Source organism: Mesoplodon bidens (assembly GCF_964165515.1).
Source record: "Mesoplodon bidens genome assembly, chromosome: 7".
In the NCBI taxonomy this organism is placed as follows: Eukaryota; Metazoa; Chordata; class Mammalia; order Artiodactyla; family Ziphiidae; genus Mesoplodon; species Mesoplodon bidens.
The window spans coordinates 91324545-91342658 of record NC_138164.1 but is presented as its reverse complement, the minus strand read 5'-3'; the positions used below and the strand labels follow the sequence as shown (position 1 = coordinate 91342658).

The 18114-nt window shown below is 49.0% G+C and overlaps 1 protein-coding gene across 1 annotated transcript; it reads left to right on the top strand.

Annotated features, from left to right (window-relative positions):
• Positions 1-1629: 1629 nt before the first annotated feature.
• LOC308620630 (uncharacterized protein C11orf91) lies at positions 1630-3489 on the top strand (the record flags this gene model as incomplete). The annotated part of the gene is made up of 2 exons (XM_081240423.1): positions 1630-2125; positions 3352-3489. The coding sequence occupies 2 exons, from the start codon at positions 1630-1632 to the stop codon at positions 3435-3437; spliced, it is 582 nt and encodes a 193-aa protein (XP_081096549.1). The 3' UTR covers positions 3438-3489.
• Between the last annotated feature and the right edge of the window lie 14625 nt (positions 3490-18114).

Sequence of the window (18114 nt, the reverse complement as noted above, 5' to 3'; positions counted from 1 at the left end):
AATTTTGTTACCTTTACAAAGGGAAATTTATGGCCTGCTTTTAGGCCGTAAAAGGAGAGGACGAAGTTCCTCCTGTGTCTGCTTTTTTCAATTGCCAACTTAAAATAATCCTTATGCCAAAGTGGCATATTTGGGGGTGGTATATTGTGAACCCTTCAGTTCCCACAACACATAACACTGTTTTAAAAGTGTCCAAATATTTATTGAGTCCTATTATATGCTCAGCATTATAGGATCCTTGGGCTGGACCCTTGCCCTCAAGGAGCTTACAGGTAAGTGTGGGAAGGAAAATCTTCTCAGCTTCAGACAAGCCCCTCAGTGGGGATTGCTGCTCCTTACATTTGGACAGAGTTTCTAAGTTTACAAGTGCTTCACCCACACTATTCTGTCTTCCATCTGATCATCACAAACAACCCTATGAGGCAGCCTGGTTCTCTTATTTTTATTTTACAGAAATCCATCTTAGAAGTCAAGCAACTTGTCCACCTTGGATATCTGACTCTCTCTGCTTTGCTGCCAAACACACAAACACACACACACACACACACACACACACACAGCATTTGCTAGTGGAGCTGGTACAGACTCAGATCTTGACTGGCCAACAGTCTAAACTGGCCCCCACCCATCTTTGTTCATTTACATCAATATCATTAGGCAGACGTTTTCAAGGAAATTTACTCACACTCAGTCTATGACTAGTACAGACTACTCATCTATATGAGCTGGGCATGTCCCTTGGACAGTATGTCCAAGTCACCGTAAAGAATAGCTGAGCTGTTCGAGGGCCGTTCTGCAGGATTTCCTTTTGGTGGTTCGTTTACTGCCTGTTAGTTCCTGATAATGAATGTTAGGAAGAGAACTAAACTACATTTCATTGAAGACACCTAGTTCAGATCTATTCCAAATCCATACCAGGGTCCCTTTTTTCCAGAATCGTCCATAACACTGGGAAATTTGGTAGAAACATGGGTTGGCTCTAACAGCCATTCCCATCTACCCTCTTCTTCCCTTGTAGAGGAGGAAAAGTCAGACACTCCTGCCCCTAAACTTCTGTGCAATGAGCAGTGGTAAGGGAAGTCTGCTAGGGCAGGGGGCAAGTTTCTAGGAATTCTTTTTCTCCCTATAAAAGGAGAGGAAGACTGAAGAAAGTTTTCTCTCGGGAGTCCTGACCAGCTCCCAGCTTCCTACTTTTGCATGAAGTTATGGCGGGATGCGAGAGCAGGCGCCAGGGGTTCAATAGCTCGGGAGTGAGGCTTGCGGAATTTAGGGGCGGTAGGAGGAGTCGTGGGGCGGGATCTCGAGGACCCGGAGCTGCTGTCATCGAGGATGTTGGGGGAGCGCCCGGAGGGGACGGACCGCACATCAGGGCGCACGTGCGGGATTTCCCATTCCAGCTGCTCCGCTGGCCTTTCTCACTCTCGGGGCGCGTCGGTGGGCGGGGTCATATTCTGGGGCGCGGCCAGCGGGGCTTTAGAATCTCGAGTGTTTGCGGCGGGGCCGGGCGAAAGGGTGGGGGCCGTTCTCCCTCGGGGCGTGGCCTGTGGAACTTCAGAACCCGGGTGTCTCGGGGCCAGGGCTCGCGTGTCCCGGCACGGGGTTCCTCCGACTCAGCCTCCCGTTCAAAAGATGCCGAAGGGGCGGCGCGGCAGCCACAGCCCCACGATGAGCCAGCGGCCGGCCCCGGCCCTCTACTTCCCGTCCCTCCATGACCGCGGCATCTCCTCGCCCCCGCTCAGCGACTTCAACATCTGGCAGAAGCTCTTCGCGCCGCTGAAGGCAGGAGAGGCGCCGGTGGGCGGGGCGGCTGGGGGCCAGCCTCTGCCCCAGGCGCTCCTGGCCCCAGCGCCCCTGCCGCCACCGTCGCCCGGCCTGGGTTCCCCCAGTGAGCACCCCTGTCCCCCGCCCTGGCCCTCTGGCCTGGCCTCCACCCCCTACGAGCCTCTGCGCTTCTTCTACTCGCCACCGCCGGGGCCCGAGGTGGCTGCCTCGCCCCTGGCCCCCGGCCCCACGACCCCACTGCTAGCCTCTGCCTCCCACACCGAGGAGCTGTGCGAGCTGGAGATCCGGATTAAGGAGCTGGAGCTGCTCACCATCACTGGGGACGGCTTCGACTCCCAGCGCTGTGTGTAACCTCGGCCGAGCCCACCCTTAGCCTGCCTCTGCTCCCTCCTTGGCTCCAGGCCCCCTGAGCCCCTCACCCTCAGTGTGGCCTTGGGCTCAGACTCCAGCTCCCAGGAATCCCTGATCCCAAACCGATGCCCCAGAACCCTGACACTCCATCCTGGATTTCAACCGATTCCTTTGCTCACCATAAATCTGGACTTCACGGCCCCTTTTGCCCCAAATTCCAACCTCCCTCCGTCCTGAGCCCTTTTGTTAGTCTGGACTCTGAGCCTCTAAACCTGGAACTCTGTCCATCACAACCCCCAAGTTGAACTTTAAGCCTCCTGCACAGCGACACTAACACCCTGGAGTTTCACACACACACACACACACCCCACCGAGATACACAGCCCCTGTCTCTAGAGACCTGACTTTTAGTGTTTTTCTTAAACTGGGGTCCTCAGTGGGAGGAGGGGGAAATAGGTGAGGGTCAGTTGATCTGTAGGGGGAGGTGTAAGACCCAGAAGGCCCAAGGATGTTCGCTGAGGAGCTTTGGGGTCCTCAATTTCTCAGTGCTGGAAGGTTGCCTCCTGTGACCCCTGGCCGCCCTTTCACCAGGGTCCTCGCCTCTGCCATCTGGTCTGAGGTCTGAAGTCTTGGGCAGACCAGAGCAGACCAGGTGTGCTGATGTGGGCAGGATTCCTCTAGTGCGCAGACTGAGTCCTTGCTGTTAGAGAGTAAAGTTGTTAAACCCAATTCTAATCCCAGAAAGACCAAGTTGCACTGTAGAATATTCTACTCCCAGAAGGACCAAACAGCCATAGGCTGTTCCACAGATTTTGTCTTTCTCAACACCTGGCCTGGCTAAGGCTAGCCCCTGACCACTGGAAAAGGGCAGATGGTTCTAGAAAGACCATCCCCATTATTGTGAAATAACAGACATACCATGGGGCCATAGGAATGGTCCCCAATTCATCAGGCACCCTGTAAAGTCTCCTTCCTCACATCCTCGGGGAGAAAACTCCTGGAATACTTGGGCTTTTCTGAGTCCTGGATTTCTCAACCACCTATTCTCCACTTTGACGTGTTTTGGCTGTTAGGGTTTTTTTCCCCTCACCCACCTTGGGTCATAATGGGTTTGGGCCTCATGTAGGAAGCACACAATTGCTTCCCAGAGCTTGCTTTGGAAGTGTTAGAAAAAGCCCTTATGTCTCCTACAGCTAAGTTTGTTTTGCCCTCCTACAGATAAATTCTTGAAGGCGCTGAAAGATGAAAAGTTACGAGGCCTGAAGACGAGGCAGCCTGGAAAGAAGTCGGCCTCTCTCTCCTGAGGAGCTGCCCACCAGAGCCTAAGCAGCAGCCTCCTTAGGTGTTAGTGCTTAGATAATGTGCCCCGTTTGTTGTCATTTCAGAGATCGTTATTTTTTGTTCTGTATTTACTGCTGTTCTCGTTGCTCTCAGCACAAACTCTACATACAGTGCCCACCTGAGTGGTAATGCTCATGGTCTCTCTCCTGTCTGTGCTGCTGCTGGGGAAGCACTCTCACGGGGGTTGGAAGCTGCTGCCCAGCCAGCATTCAGGAGAGGAGGGGATCCCCAACACTGCCAAGTTGGGGTGGGGGGATTGGGAAAAGCCAAGGGCAACATATACTTGGACCTGTTGCCATGACCCTGCTCGGAAAGGATCTTTGAGGACTGGAACAAGGGGTTAGTTTGTTTCAAACAGCTTTAGTCCTTGGAAATGTTTTTAGTTTTTAAATGGTTTTTGGAGCACAAAACTCCTTGATAATCTGATCAAAGCCACAGTCCTTCCTAGAAATTCATGTAGTCAAGAAATATTTGAGTGCATATTATGTGCTAGGTGCCCTCCTAGGCTCTTGGGCCTGGGGATGCAGACAATAAATATAAGTAAACCATAATGTGGTATCAGAAGATGACAGGCTAAGGGGAAAACAAAAAGAGTAGGGAGGAGGGTGGTCCCGAGGGTAGGAGGAAAGCAGGGTTTCTTGAAGAGGGAACATCTAAACAAGGTTTGACAAAGGTTAAGGGCGACAGCCAGATGACACCCTGCGGGCATGTTTAAGGGTAAAGGGCAGGTGCGAAGGCTGAAGGTGGGATGCTTGAGGGTCAGCAGCTGGAGCAGGAGTGAGGGGAGAGTGTTAGGGACGAGTACAGAGAGGGTCCATTCGAGCGGGACCTTACAAACCCTGGTAAGGACTTGGGGTTTTACTCCGAGTGGGATGGGAAGTAGTTAGAGGGTTTTCAGCTGACGAGTGACAGGATCTGACTTGCTCTATGTTGAGAACAGGGTAAGGAGGGACGCAGAGAAAGCAGCTAGGAGGCTGTGGGAATTAATCATTCAGCTAAGCGAGAAGCGACGGTACAGCATTTCTGCCCTTTCCCCCTTGCTGGGTCCCCCTATGGGGTACCCGCTGTGGCCGCCGCCCCTCTGCCAGGTGCTGCCTCTACTGCCAGGAGGAGCCACAGCTCAGCGCAGGAGCATGCAAAGGGTAACGTAGTTGATAGAACAAAATTTTCCATCCAATGTAACGGTTTGGTGCTTGGCATCCAGACTCCCTTGTGCCCTCACTGTACCAGCAGCACAGTAGATCAAAGGCAAAGAATCCATCAAGTTGGGAGAATGAATAGGAGTAAGCAGTGAGCCGGGTATTTTAGAAGACAGGTTAAGAAGGGGTGTCGCGGGGGGAAGCCGCCGGCTCTGACAAATAATGCTGCTCGGCCGAGTGAGAGGAGCCTGAGCATTCACTTTTGGATTCAGCAACATGGATTTAGTACCGGCGATCTTGCCCAGAGCAGTTTCGGTTGAGCGATGGGGGTTAACCCCTGACTGAAGTAGTTTGTGGGGAGAACGGGAGCAGACGAACTAGAGACAGCAGGTGTAGATGATTGTTTACGGAGCTTAGCTTCAAGGAAAGCTGAGATCTGAGCAGGAGCCCGCAGGGTAAGCGGGGTTGAGAGAATGGTTTTTTAAGAAGGGGTAAACGACCAGACGTTTGTGGTCTGTTGGAGAATGACCCAGTAGAGTGAGAAAAACTGACGAGGTAGAAGAGGCTTCTTTGACACACAGCAAGCCAAATGCTGACACGCCAAGGTTTGAAGCGAAGAGAGGGCTGATTTGCGAGGCAGCCAGATGAGAAGCTGCGCGAACAAGCCTCAGGTCCGGCCTGGTCTGCCCCCCAAGGTAAGGGGCTGGGGTATTTATGGGGTAGTGAATAAAGACTCAGGGCGGCCGGAGGCGTGGGGAGCATGGGAAGGTGATCGGAAAAAGGTGCGGTAATTGTCCTTCTGCTCGGGTATAACTCGGCTACAGGCCTCTGCGTGTTCTGAGGGTGGAGGTTTTAGCCCTCTGATGTCAGAAAGTCACTGAGCGGGGGCTTCCCTGGTGGCGCAGTGGTTGAGAGTCCGCCTGCCGATGCAGGGCACACGGGTTCGTGCCCCGGTCCGGGAGGATCCCGCATGCCGCGGAGCGGCTGGGCCCGTGAGCCGTGGCCGCTGAGCCTGCGCTTCTGGAGCCTGTGTTCCGCAACGGGAGAGGCCACAGCAGTGAGAGGCCCGCGTACCGCAAAAAAAAAAAAAAAAAAGTCACTGAGCGGACACTGGCACAGGCCCAGTTAGAGGGTCAGTGGTCCTATCCAGTCTTAACCCACTCAGATCGAATTAGACACAGCTGATTCCAAGTTTCTGGACAAAAACTCAGGCAAAAATCTTACTGTTTAAGCTTTGTGCTGCTTGGAGGACATGCAAGTCTTAAAACGACCTTGATTAGTGAAGGCAGGTGAAATGGATTTAACCCACGGTTTCAGAGAGATGAGGAATTGCTGGAATGGTATCCTTGAGTGAACTAGCGGGGTTGGGTGTAGTTTACAGCAGAGGAATTGGCTTTAGATGGAAGCAGAGATGGTTTATCTGTAATAGCGGGAGGTTGTATCTGCAGTATAAGGGTGCAGACGCTGATAGATGGGTAGATGGGGTGGTGGGAGCCCTGGATGTTACATACACTTGCCCCTAAGTTTGTGCAGCGACCTCTAGCTTGAGGATGCAAATGTGCATGCCTTTGAGGCCCAGCTGGACACCCTGGGTGTGGTGCCGGGAGCCAGGGGGAGGCTGGCAAGCCCCAGAGCTCCTGCCTGACGGCGGGGTCAGTTCCAGCCACTGCTGCCCAGCCAGGAGTGTGGGCCCAGTGTCAGGCAAAAGCTCTTGGGTTGTAAATCTTAGCAATGAATTCCGGTGTTTCCAAAACCCAATGCGGGACATATAAAGGCTGAACAGTCCCCCCAGAGTTTGCAATCTCTGTTCTACCCATGGGAGTCTGCCCACCCTGGGCATTCCAGGCCCTGTCTCCCCTCTCCAGGAAGAAGCCAGATTCCCAGTGCCCCAGGCTGGTTGTTACAAGAGAGGCTCCCTTGTTCTAGAAAACTGCAGGCTGGCAAGTGCAGAGAGGGGAGCTAGAGACTCTAATGAGAATAAATGAGAATAAACTAGGCATCAAGAAAACCCAGCGCGGAGCTCAGGTGGAGACAGAGCTGTCCAGTGGGGCCCTGTTTCCCATTCCCTCTCCAGAGCCCCAATAGCCCCCGCCCCCATCCCTCCAGGCTCGAAAATTGGCCACCAGTTAAGTGCATACTGGACACAGAGGGAGGCAGTTGATGTGAACAATCGAATTCTCACTAGCACCTTGTAAAATAGGAACCGCTCTTGGCATGTTTTACAGATGAGGGAACAGGGGCTCTGAAAGGTGAGGTAGCTTACACCCACCCCCCTCCGCCACCCCTGCTGCTCCTGGGCACAGAGCTAGGGAATGGCAGAGCCAGGACTGGAACTCAGGCCTGTCAAGGTTCACCCAGGCTGTCCCGCGGCATGGGGCGCAGGTACAGGGGAAGCCCTAGTGAGCTATCAGAAGGAAACATTAGGCTCAATACTGGTAGGACATAGTTTGGGGGTCAGCTGAGTTGTTTCCCACAATTTCCCAAGTGAGAATGGGGTTGACGGTATTATGGTGTCACAGCCAAGGTCCCAGGAATGCCCACACCCAGCCCTGTCACCTATCCCTTCATCCCATGGCTTTGGTCACAGATCCTGTTATCACGATGGTGGGGAAGGCAGGTCCTGTGATTGTCAGCCCCTCCAGAATGAAATGGAATGGAAGAGGCTGTTCCCCAAAGAGGAGGATGCTTGGCAGATGAAAACAGGATGGGGTCCCAGTTGAGCGAGCACCCTGTGCAGAGGAATAATAGAGTAGCGTGCTGGAGCCAGCTTGAACAGCTCGTGAGAGCCAGTGGTTAAATTTTCAGGAATTTTGTAAGCTGGTTGTTAAATACAGCCATTGTTAAAAATTAAACTATATCAACTTACAATTAGACTATATTTAAAACTAAGGTAATAAATATTCAAAATTCAGCACTCCCTAATTATTTTGCTACATTTTACAATTACCTACACTGGAAATTATTTATGGCTCTTGGGTCTGTAGAGCAGAAATACTATAGAACATTGTGCTAATGTTACATTCCTTCCTAATAATGTCACGTTGGTGTCTTAAAACTGGCCACAATGAGAGTATTTACACTACGGAAATTGGCAAATGTACAAATCAGGGTTGTTCCTGTCCTCTCCACCCTTCCCAACCTCCATAAAGAGTTGGTTGTCAAACATTTACCAGTACACCACCAGATAAACAGGAAAAAAAATTTATAGCGGAGCTAGAGGGAAAGCTGCTTTGAAGCATTCAAAGTTGGGCTGAGGGTATGATGGGAGCTCCCTGCTGCCTTCAGCTTGATTGCCCACTTAGTTACCAACATGGAAGAACTATGAAAGAAGAACCTGGTCATGCCTGCTCACAAAGGCTGGCTTTACCTCGTAACAGGCGCTCAGGGAGCACAGGTGCACTGACTCTTAAGATGGAGTAAGCTTGGCCACTGGTGATGCAGGGCCCAGGGAATGTCCTGGACTCCGGCCAATCAGATTAGCAACTTGTACTCTCAGGACATCAGGGCAGAGGGTGCGGAGAGGGAACAGCCTGTGGGTGAGGGACTGAAGTACATCTTCTCCAGTGGTAACTGGTTTGAGCAAGATGGAACAGGAAAGCTGATAGAGTGTGAAACCGACTGTTTATATCATGAGGGCTTCATCAATAGATCTGTCAGTCCTGAGGGAAGTAGAGAGTTCAAGTGTGATGGGAAAACCTGCCACTCCCTCAGCCAAGTAACCTGTGCCCCACTCTAGGGCCAAAGGGGTCAGGGCGGATCCAGCGCCTGCGGGGGCCTGGCTTCTCGGAGCAGGAACAGAAGAGATGTAATCACCGCTTTAAAGACTTCCCTCTCACTAGAGGTGAAGGCTGTGTTGGTACCTCATGCACACTGGCCTTTGCCTTTCAACGGCATCTAGATTCCGTCCCCAACCAGATATGTTGGGACGTTATATCTGGGACGTTACTTAACCTCTCTGAGCCTGTCTCCTCATCTGGGAAAGGGAGACATTGCTCTCATGGGATGGTTGGATGGGGACAACAAACAAGGTGATAGATGGGGAACTGCCCCCAGCTGGGAGTCATCATGACTGTTTCCCACCCGGTTTAGGACTCAGCCCTCACTGCTGAGCTACTGGTACGGGGAGGGGTGGGTGGTGGCCTCGGGGTTTGAGCTGGAGGTTGGCCTGACCAGCAGGGAGGGAGAAACGTTGGATTTGCAGGGCCCTAGAGCTCCACCCACAAAAAGTAGCAAGTGGCTGAGCGTGGCTGGGAGGCAGTTTGGGGAAGAGGGTGATTCTTTTCTAGAGAGGGCCAACCACGTTTCTCCCAGGCAGCATCACATCTGCCACATCAGGTGAGGTCAAGGGCTTGGCCCCTCTGGAGGTGGTGCCCCAAAGGGAGAGCTTTGGCCATCGCCCAGGCCTCTGTCCCGTCCATAGCAGAGCGTCAGCACATCCAAGAAGCCATCTGTGTGGCGACTGGAGGGAAAGTGCCTGGAGAGGAATCCACAGATGCATCAGTGACGCACAGCTGGAGATTCACGTATTCTAGGGGCTTTTCTGGTTGAGAGGAAAGAGGCCACTCAAACTAGTTTACTTAAGTAACAAGAGCAGATGCCAGGAGGCTTGTTTGGTTACAAACAGTAGAAACTTACTCAAGAGAAATAAACTAAGGAGGCGTCCAGGCCTTTAGGAGGAAAGGAATGAGGTGCTACCACTGGACACTCAGCTTCAACCACATTCCTCGGAGAGCAAATGTGATCGGCTCGTCTGGGCTGCATGTCCATCTCTGTCCATGTTGGGGCGGGGTGGCCAGGGTCCTGTGATCGCAGCCCCACCAGAAGCTCCTTGGAGCTGGGGAGCATCTGCAGACACACCACATGTCCCGTCATAAGCCTCACGCCAATTGGCACCAGGGCTTGGAAGCTACCAGGAGCCCAGGCAGTTGCCCTCCTAACTCCCTCTCACTCCACACACCTGTGCACCTCCTGCCTTTCTGATCGGCTTCCTCCTAGAGAGTCACTCGGGTTCCCCATTCACAGGAACTCTTTCCCAGTTCCAGTTCCTAAGAGCAGAATGGGAGTGGCCTGCCAGCTGGCTTTGAGCTTAGGTCGCAAGTCAGGTGCCAGGAGAGACAGAACAGCAAAGGTCCTATAATCAGTGGATGATTCCACGGGAGCCGGAGGGAGGATTCCTCCAGAGGGGGAATAAATGTTAGCTATTCCACCTATCCATTCCCAAACTCCCCCAGGATTATAAATCTCTGCAGAGTTTATCTGAATGCAGTGAGCATAAACTAAGCCTGCATGCCTCTACTGATTTGTTCATTCATTTATTCATCCAATGGCTCTGCCAGTGAAGCAGGTTCTTCACTTCTCTGAGCCCTTTTCCTCATGGAAAATGTGCATGATAATTTGTGTTGCGAATTAACTGAGATAATGTGTGTGAACTGCTCAGCTCACCGCCTGACACACAGCTAATGCTCATTCCGAGGGTTTGCCAGGTAAATTTGCATCAAGGTTTCTGGTCATTAACACAAAATCCTTGTTTCTCTCATGTGGGGCCGGGGGAATCCACTAGGTGACAGCATGGATTTAGACTTGGGATGAAACAGCCCCCATCCCCTCACATCCAGGGCTGATACTTCTCAGCTTGTTCTTTATTATCTAGAAGAAAATGCGATTTGGAAATCTTTAGGGAGGAGGAGACACTGTGGCCACTGCAGGCATTCACTGCAAAAATAAACACAGGTGCAACATCAGGCCCTTCTCAGAAGATGCAGGTGGTCACCTGCTGAGAGCCACGTTCTACTTGCACAGGGAAAATATTTTTCTAGAACCAGTTTCAAGGTGAAAAGCCCAGTTCACATGAATAAAAGAAGCTGGACTGAACTCATTAATACTTATTATCTGCATTGGTCCTCTCTGGCTGCTATCACAAAGTACCATAGACTGGGTGGCTTGAACAACAGACAGTTATTTCTCACGGTTCTGAAGGCTTGGAAGTCCAAGATCAAGGTGCTGGCCAATTCAGTTCCTGGTGAGAGCTCTCTTCCTGGCTTGCAGTTGGCCACCTTCTTGCTGTGTTCTCACATGGCAGACAGAGAGAGAGCTCTGGTGTGTCCCCCTCTTCTTATATGGACATTAATAGCACCATGAAGGCCCTACCCTCATGACCTCACCTAAACCTCCGGAGGCTTCATCTCCAAATACCAAAACACTGGGGATTAAGGCTTCAACGTATGTATGTGGGGCGGGGCGGGGTAGGGGGGAGAACATGTTTCCATCCATAGCAGATCTATGTTGTCTAATAGAACTATCTGCAGTGACAGAAATGTTTTGTATCTGTGCTGTTTAATATGGAAGTCATTAGCCCCACGTGGCTATTGAGGTTTGACATGTGGCTAGTACACCTGAGCAACTGAATTTTAAATTTTATTTCATTTTAATTATTTAAATTTCAGTTTAAATAGCCACATGGGATTAGTGGCTACCATACTGGACAGCTCAGGTCTAGATATATATGTATATATTTTTCCCCCTTATTTAATTGATTAGATTGTGTTGAGTTTGGAAAGAGGGAAGTTTGGGGTTTAATGTTGGCTTGGTTTCCAGCATTAACTGATATGGGAGCAGGTCAAAATGGTATCTGTTTACAAACCAGTGAAGTGAAGCCACTGCCTATGGTGACACAGTGGGTTGGCAGCTGAGCCCACCCGCTCCCTCCAAGTAGCAGCTCCTCCCTGTGTAAGCCTCCAGGAATCTAGGCTCCCTTTTTATCCCTCCTGGAAGTGACTTGGGAAGAGTCACAGGACAATCAGGACAGGCTCGCTTGTCCAAGATGTGGAGTGTTTGTGCATGTGCGCGCGCGGGCATGTACACAATCAGGCCTCCTGCAGAAAAAGGTTGTGTGACCCTCTGCACGGGAAAGAGGGTGGCGTCCAAATCTGAATTGCTCACTGCATCCTTCCCCATCCATCCCAAAGAAACAGTTTACTACAGGTGCGTTTCAAGAACTGATGTCATTTTATAGTTTGTTTTAGGAACAGAGCAAAGATGCTCTGACGAGACCAGTTCTAGCACCAGAAACGGTGTCTTGGGGTCTGAGTACAAGAGAGACCACTGGGGGTTAGTGACACTCTGGGAGTTTCTCCCCAGCCCTGCCACAACATCACATGATACCAACTATCAAGAACTAGTTATCAAGGGATTTCTCTGTGCCAGATCCTGGGCTCAGCATGCTACTTATAGCATCTCATTAATGTTTATAGCCTGAACCTATAAGGAATATGTCCTCATCCCCACTTACAGGGGCACCAAGAAGTGTACAGCTAGGCTGTGGCCAAGCTGCTGTAAAGCCCAAACACTTAAACCCTTAGCTCATGTTTTCTTGACCGGCTTCAGTTTATTATATTTTCCCTGTTCCCCTCCAGCCCACCTCAGCCAGCTGATATGGAGAATGTGTGGGCAAATGTCATAACTGACAAGAGTCTGGACTCCAAGATAAGGACAGGCAAGGTTTCTCCTGAATCCAGCACAGGCGAACTTCACTTTAGCAACGCTGTCCCTGAGCAGTTACATGAGCAGTCTCATGGAGTTTTACTAAATAGAATCTTATTTTCCTCTGGCTTACCATATGATTCTGGTAATGAGTTCCATGTCATTCTTACAGAGCCGACCATCTTTGCTGCCAGACCTTTAAATGCACCAAGCTCAGGTGTTTTGCAAGTTGCTTGCTAGGACCAGAATGGTATGCCCTGGGTGAGTTGAGTCTTTTGGGTGCTCAGAAGAATGACTCCTGGGAGTGATGGGACCGTGGAATCTGTGGGAGATCTCCAGCCGGTTCCAGCTAGTCTCACCTCAGCCAGGTGATGAAGAGCCTTTCCTATCGCAGCACCAGCCACCTCTCCCTAGGTGTCCTGAGCTCACCCTCTTTTGGGGGGCGCTTATTGGTGTCTTGAGCTGTTGAAAAGGGAGGCTGTCCACAGTTGGGGGCTGGAAGGGGCTGAGCATAGCAGTGACTCTTGGTGGATCAATGGGTAATTCTTCAGCTCTGGCAAGATAGTGAGTTTCCCAACACTAGAAGTATTCAAGCAGAGGCTAATCAATCACAATAGTCCATCATGCTTGTAGAGTGCCCTGCAATTGTAAACTCTGTGTTCTCTCCTTCCAGCTCTATAGTCACTTCACTGACTAGATCCCAGCTTCATTTCACAGATAAGGCTCAGAGAGGGGACATGACTTGCCCAGAGGAGCACAAGTAGAATGTGGTAAAGGTGAGGTTCCAATCTAGGTCTGGATGGCCCCAAATCCTAACATGGGCATCCCTTTAAAGTGTGATAACAGTGGCCTTGACATAGATTCAGAGCTAGAGTAAAACTTTTCAGACCCCAAACTGAAAATATTTTGGTGTCCTCTCACTCCATGCGTGATTTAAAATCAAGGAAATTCTTCCACTCCCACTCAGTGGTGACTACATTGCTTTTTCCCCCTAAATACTAAATTATATTTAAAACCCTCCATCTCCTCCCCATTCATTCCCCTCTCCCTCATTTTGAGTACCTGCCTGGCTGAAGTCCTAATTCTGCTTAATCTTTGACCAGGTAGGCCTCTATAGTGTCCACAGGTCATGGGGTTGATTGCAGGGTAGAAACCTGGATCATTTCCCCAGTAAATTCTCTTCCAATTAAAAAAGTCTAGGATCCTATAATTTCAAAAACAGTTGAGACATCAGTTCATCACATGGTGATTTCTAATATTATGAGAATTTGTAAACGCTTATTAAAATCTTTTCCTTATGGGGAATGGAGAAAGAACTAGTAAGTAAGAGAAAAGACAAAATATGAACACATATATCCACTAACACCTTGGAAAGAAAATTACCAGCAAGACGATGTGCTTTATTTCATATGCAAAATTTCCAGGAGAAGATAAACACAATTTCAACTAAAGAAAACAGGCTAATGCAGCAAAGAAATGGTATCACAAAGAAAGAAAAAAGAAAAAGAAATGGTATCACTGCAGAGCTCTACCTGGTTCACCTGTTTAGATTTGTTCCACAGAGCACTATATTTCAGAGGCTGAATAAAAACCCAAGCCCATTCATTAATAATCCAGTACATTCTGAATGGCAGTTTACTGATATGAACAATGCAAAGTGAGTGTTTGGTGCGCTGTGGTTTCATTTGTAAAGTACTGAATATATGGTTCCTGAAATCAACAAATACTTGTTGATTCTTGGCAGTTGGCAATTTGTTCTCTATCTCCACTGGTATATTGTGGGTACCTTACTAATCAGTTAAAGATCCTTGGGAAGGAAAGCTGTGTGTAGCCTAATCAGAAGATGCAATTGCAGAGTCTGTTATTTTCTAAACCTAAATGTTTCCAGAAAGAAGGGGACTTCAGTTTTCATTCGACTGGCTCTTATGAGGTAGAAAAATCACTGAATGCATGGTGAGTCCTTCATATGTTGGGCTTTGTGTCTCAAGAATCAGTCTCCCTTGACCGTGAACTCTGTGAGGGGAGGCGCTGTGTCTTGCTCACCGCTGAATCCTGATCACCTAGCATGGCGTCTGATGCATAGTAAGAATTCAGGAAAGTTTGCTCAGCCAATGAAGGACTGAATGGATGGCTATGTGGAAGCTTCTATCAGTGCTCCCTGTACAGTTCCAGTTAAATGAAAGATTAACAATCAACAGACATGCACATCCCTGGCAGAAAGACAGCCTTGCAGCCCTTCTCCAGGCCTCGTATCTGCTCAGGTCACGGCTTCTGGTCTCAGCCTTTGGTTCTCTTTTACGTGGACCATTAAAAGAGTTGGTCCCCGGGACACAGAAAGCTTGTCTGGGACCTTCCAATTTTAGGGACAAAACCTTAAATTAGAGAGAAGCAAACTTTTAGTTCCCAAAGCACCTGAATACATGAAGCAATGTATGAAGCAACTCGGGCAATTTGGCAACCCTTTGTTTTCACAGTCTTAAGACTATCCACTCCCTTTCTCTTGATGCTGCCAAATTTGATCTAGAAAATGGACTACTCCATGCAAACAGTTTCCAGCTTTGCCACCAGCCGAAGCATGAGAAATCCTGTCCAACAGATGACTTATCGGTCAACCCTATGTCCCAAATCCAATAGTTTCTAAATGTCCCATAGGTAAGACATCTGGGTGGTAGCCTGACTTTTCATTAGGTTATGTTGGCATCACTGGGAATATGGCTTCAAGAGGTGTGGCTTCCACAGGCCCTGTGGGGCTCCTGTAGGCCTCAGCCACCAGGAACTGGGTGACAGAGTGGGCACTGGGGGCCAAAGCAGGCCCTTTTATATGTTCCGTGAAGGCCCAGCAGAGTCCAGAGCAAGCACACCAGCCCATATCAGAGACCAGATAACCTGCAGTGTTTTCCCTTCAAGGGTTAGCCAGAGCTCTTTGGCTTGGAGGAGGGGTAGGTGGTGAAACTGTTATGCTAACAAAACTTTATTTCAGTTCCGAGGAGTCAGATGACCTCTCCCTAAATGTGGGCTTGTCTATGTGCAAATATGGACTGGAATGTTGTTAAAATGAAGTACCCAACTGTGCCAACCAGTATTTGTCATAACTGTACCTCCAAAAGGTCATAGAGAGACTCAAAGCAATTGTGTTTCCCTCTAACCATCTGTGTACATTTTACAGTTAACTGACCATCACTCTCAATAATGTTTTCATTACTTGGTTCCATACTCCTTCCTAGGCACATCCTTTCTGGCTTCCAGAGCTCTTGAGTTGGATGCATGACATTTCCTAAAAGATGTCTGGAAACCATCCTTTGGAATAAGTTTGCTCTCCTATTTCTAATGGGGACCAGCAAGAGGGGCTGGCTTTGCCATGTGCCTTTTCCAGCTCCCTGGGGCTGTGTCTGTCAGCCATTCCTGGGATGGAAGTAGGTACCAACCACTTCCTTCCATTTGGTCACGTCATTGGTCCTGACAGCTAGGAGCAGCCAGAGTCACGGAGGAAAGAAAAAGCAAATGCGGGAGCAGGGAAGCCCTCCATTCCTGGGCCCACCGGTCCTCTCCTCTGCCGTGCTCTCCACCCCATGGCGAGCCCTGAAACAGCATTTTGCAGAGGCTCTAAGTTTATTCCTTGTCACTGAAGCAAGACAGCAGCTTCGGGGGTGTCTTTTGTACATAGTTGAGCTTTCTTTACAGAGGGGCAGAGTGGAGTGAAGAATCACTCCCTCGGTCTCTAGGTACTTTCTGAGTATTTGCAGAAAGCTTCAGCAGTTAGACTGAAGTGAGGAACATCACTAGGTTGCCACCCAAATCTCACCGGAGCCACAAAAGCCCAGGGTCGTGTCTCTCTATTAGGGCATAGGGACTCCTCTGAAACATTCAGAGTTGGGTTTTTGGTCTATTTTTAATACAGAAGATAGACTTCCTTATCTCTAATCTCCTTGGCTTCAAGGCTACTTCTTAGTCAATATTCTGATTTCTTAGATCTTTGTATTCAATACAGCCCATCATGGCCTCTGAGTCTTGACAATTCAGTTTCAACACCTGCTGCTAACAGACTCTGTTTCTTGGTGTTTCCTGGAGAGAGAATCTGGTTGGCCTAGCCCCATGTGCTAAGCCACATTGTTTTTGGTGGCCTATGAATCTGTGGCTCCTGGGTCAGATATGCCTCCCGTCCAACCAGCTTGGATCAAAGGGCAGAGCATGGAGTATAACACATAGTCTCTGGTTAGGTCTAAATATAAGGCTGGCATCACAATTGCTGGGACTAGCAATGGGGAAATAGGTGGTCTTGGGAGTTTATGTCCCAGACTAACAGCATCCCTGAACTCCTCGGGAGCACTGGATGGGACTTCTTTATGTTCTGAGAAGGGCATGTAAGCAAATATTGGCTTATTCTGCCCCTGGACACCATCTGCCCCAGGAATACAGTCGTGGATGGGCTGGAACTGCTTCTCAGGACCCTGTGGATGGCCAGGGGTGAGCTCTTTTTGCCTGATGAGCTCATGCCCCAGGTTGAGACCACAGGGGGGTCTGCCAGACCCACAACTGTCCTTTAACAACCCCCAGCGGGTACTGCTGTGCAACTGATCTGTGAGTCCATCTCACCATCTGGAGTAGGCAAAATGAGGCGCAGGCAGGTTTTGGGGCATGAAAGCCTTTGCCATTTTATTTTACCACAAAAAATTCCAATAGCATATGAACACTGTTCCTGGCAGAGGCCAAGGACGTACAAAGTTAATTAGGAAGCAAAGCATCACATTACAACAGCTATAGTCAAGCGCCTGTTCAGTCCTTGCCTTTGCCCAGCATGTCTAACATGTTTGGTGAGAATTCCTGGCCTGGGTTTACCCCCCAGAGCGAAAGCGCAGGCACAAGTACTTACATGTCCTCCAAATCATAGGCAGCAACAGCAAAGCACAGCTCCAGGTGAGGCTGGCTTTCATGGGCAGTTCCAAACTTAGGATCATCTTTGTATTTTTATTTTACAGAATATAAATACTTTAAAAATTTTATAGAACATGTGACAAATTAGTTCAGTAGATGGAAGGAGCTAAAACATTTCGCTGGATGAAACTGAATTATGAAGCTAATACTTTAGTAAGAACATCTTCAAATATACTTTTGAAAGCATTTTCGGATACTTTATGCCACGTGCTCCTTACAACCACCACGGGAGGTAGGAAATGCAAAAGTTCTTATACCCATTTCACAGATGAGGAAGCAGAGACTGGTTTAACGTGAATTGCCAAGGCCTTGATTATTTCTGCTTTTCTCAAAACTTCCAGACCAACGATATTCCTCTGATTCTATTCGGTCAAACCATCTCTCGACTCAGTTTGTGTGTGGGTTTGGAGGGGGCCAGTTTAGTCATAAGGTAGAGATGGGGGAAAATAAAGTGAAGCCACAGTTAATTTATGTAAAATTCATTGATGGCTTCCCTCCATAATTCACAAAAGTCTGGCCAAAGTCAGAGAATGAAGATAATCAATTTTAAGATTTCATTATATAATGGCTTTCATTAAAGTGTGGATCTGTCCTATGAAGACAAATCCTGCCCCATCACAAATTTCTCTGTTTTTGAAACCTGCATAATCAAAGCAACTTAATATCCTCTGAAAGAATTTGTTTCTGGCACTAATTCTATCGATACTTCCTAAATATCCCTTCCCAGAAACACCCTACATTTTAGCACTTATCACAGGCTAGGATTCTGTAACAGTTCACCTTAAGAAATCAAGAGACTTTTCAATTCTTGGGACATTAACTTATTAAATGTTTAGAAGGGAAGAACCACAATAATATCAATTTTACTAGAGACCAATTTTGTTTCAAAAGGCTCTATTGAGAAGCTCATCAGTTTTCACATCATGCAAGTGTGTGGCCAGGAGCCATATTAACATCACCTGAGCTAAGATCATTCGTTTCAATTTACAAGTATTTATCATCTGCTAAGCAAGACGTTGTGCTCACTGGGCCTCAGTCAGAAGTCACTTCCTAGACCCAGCAGCATTTTCAATAGGACAGGTGTTGGGGT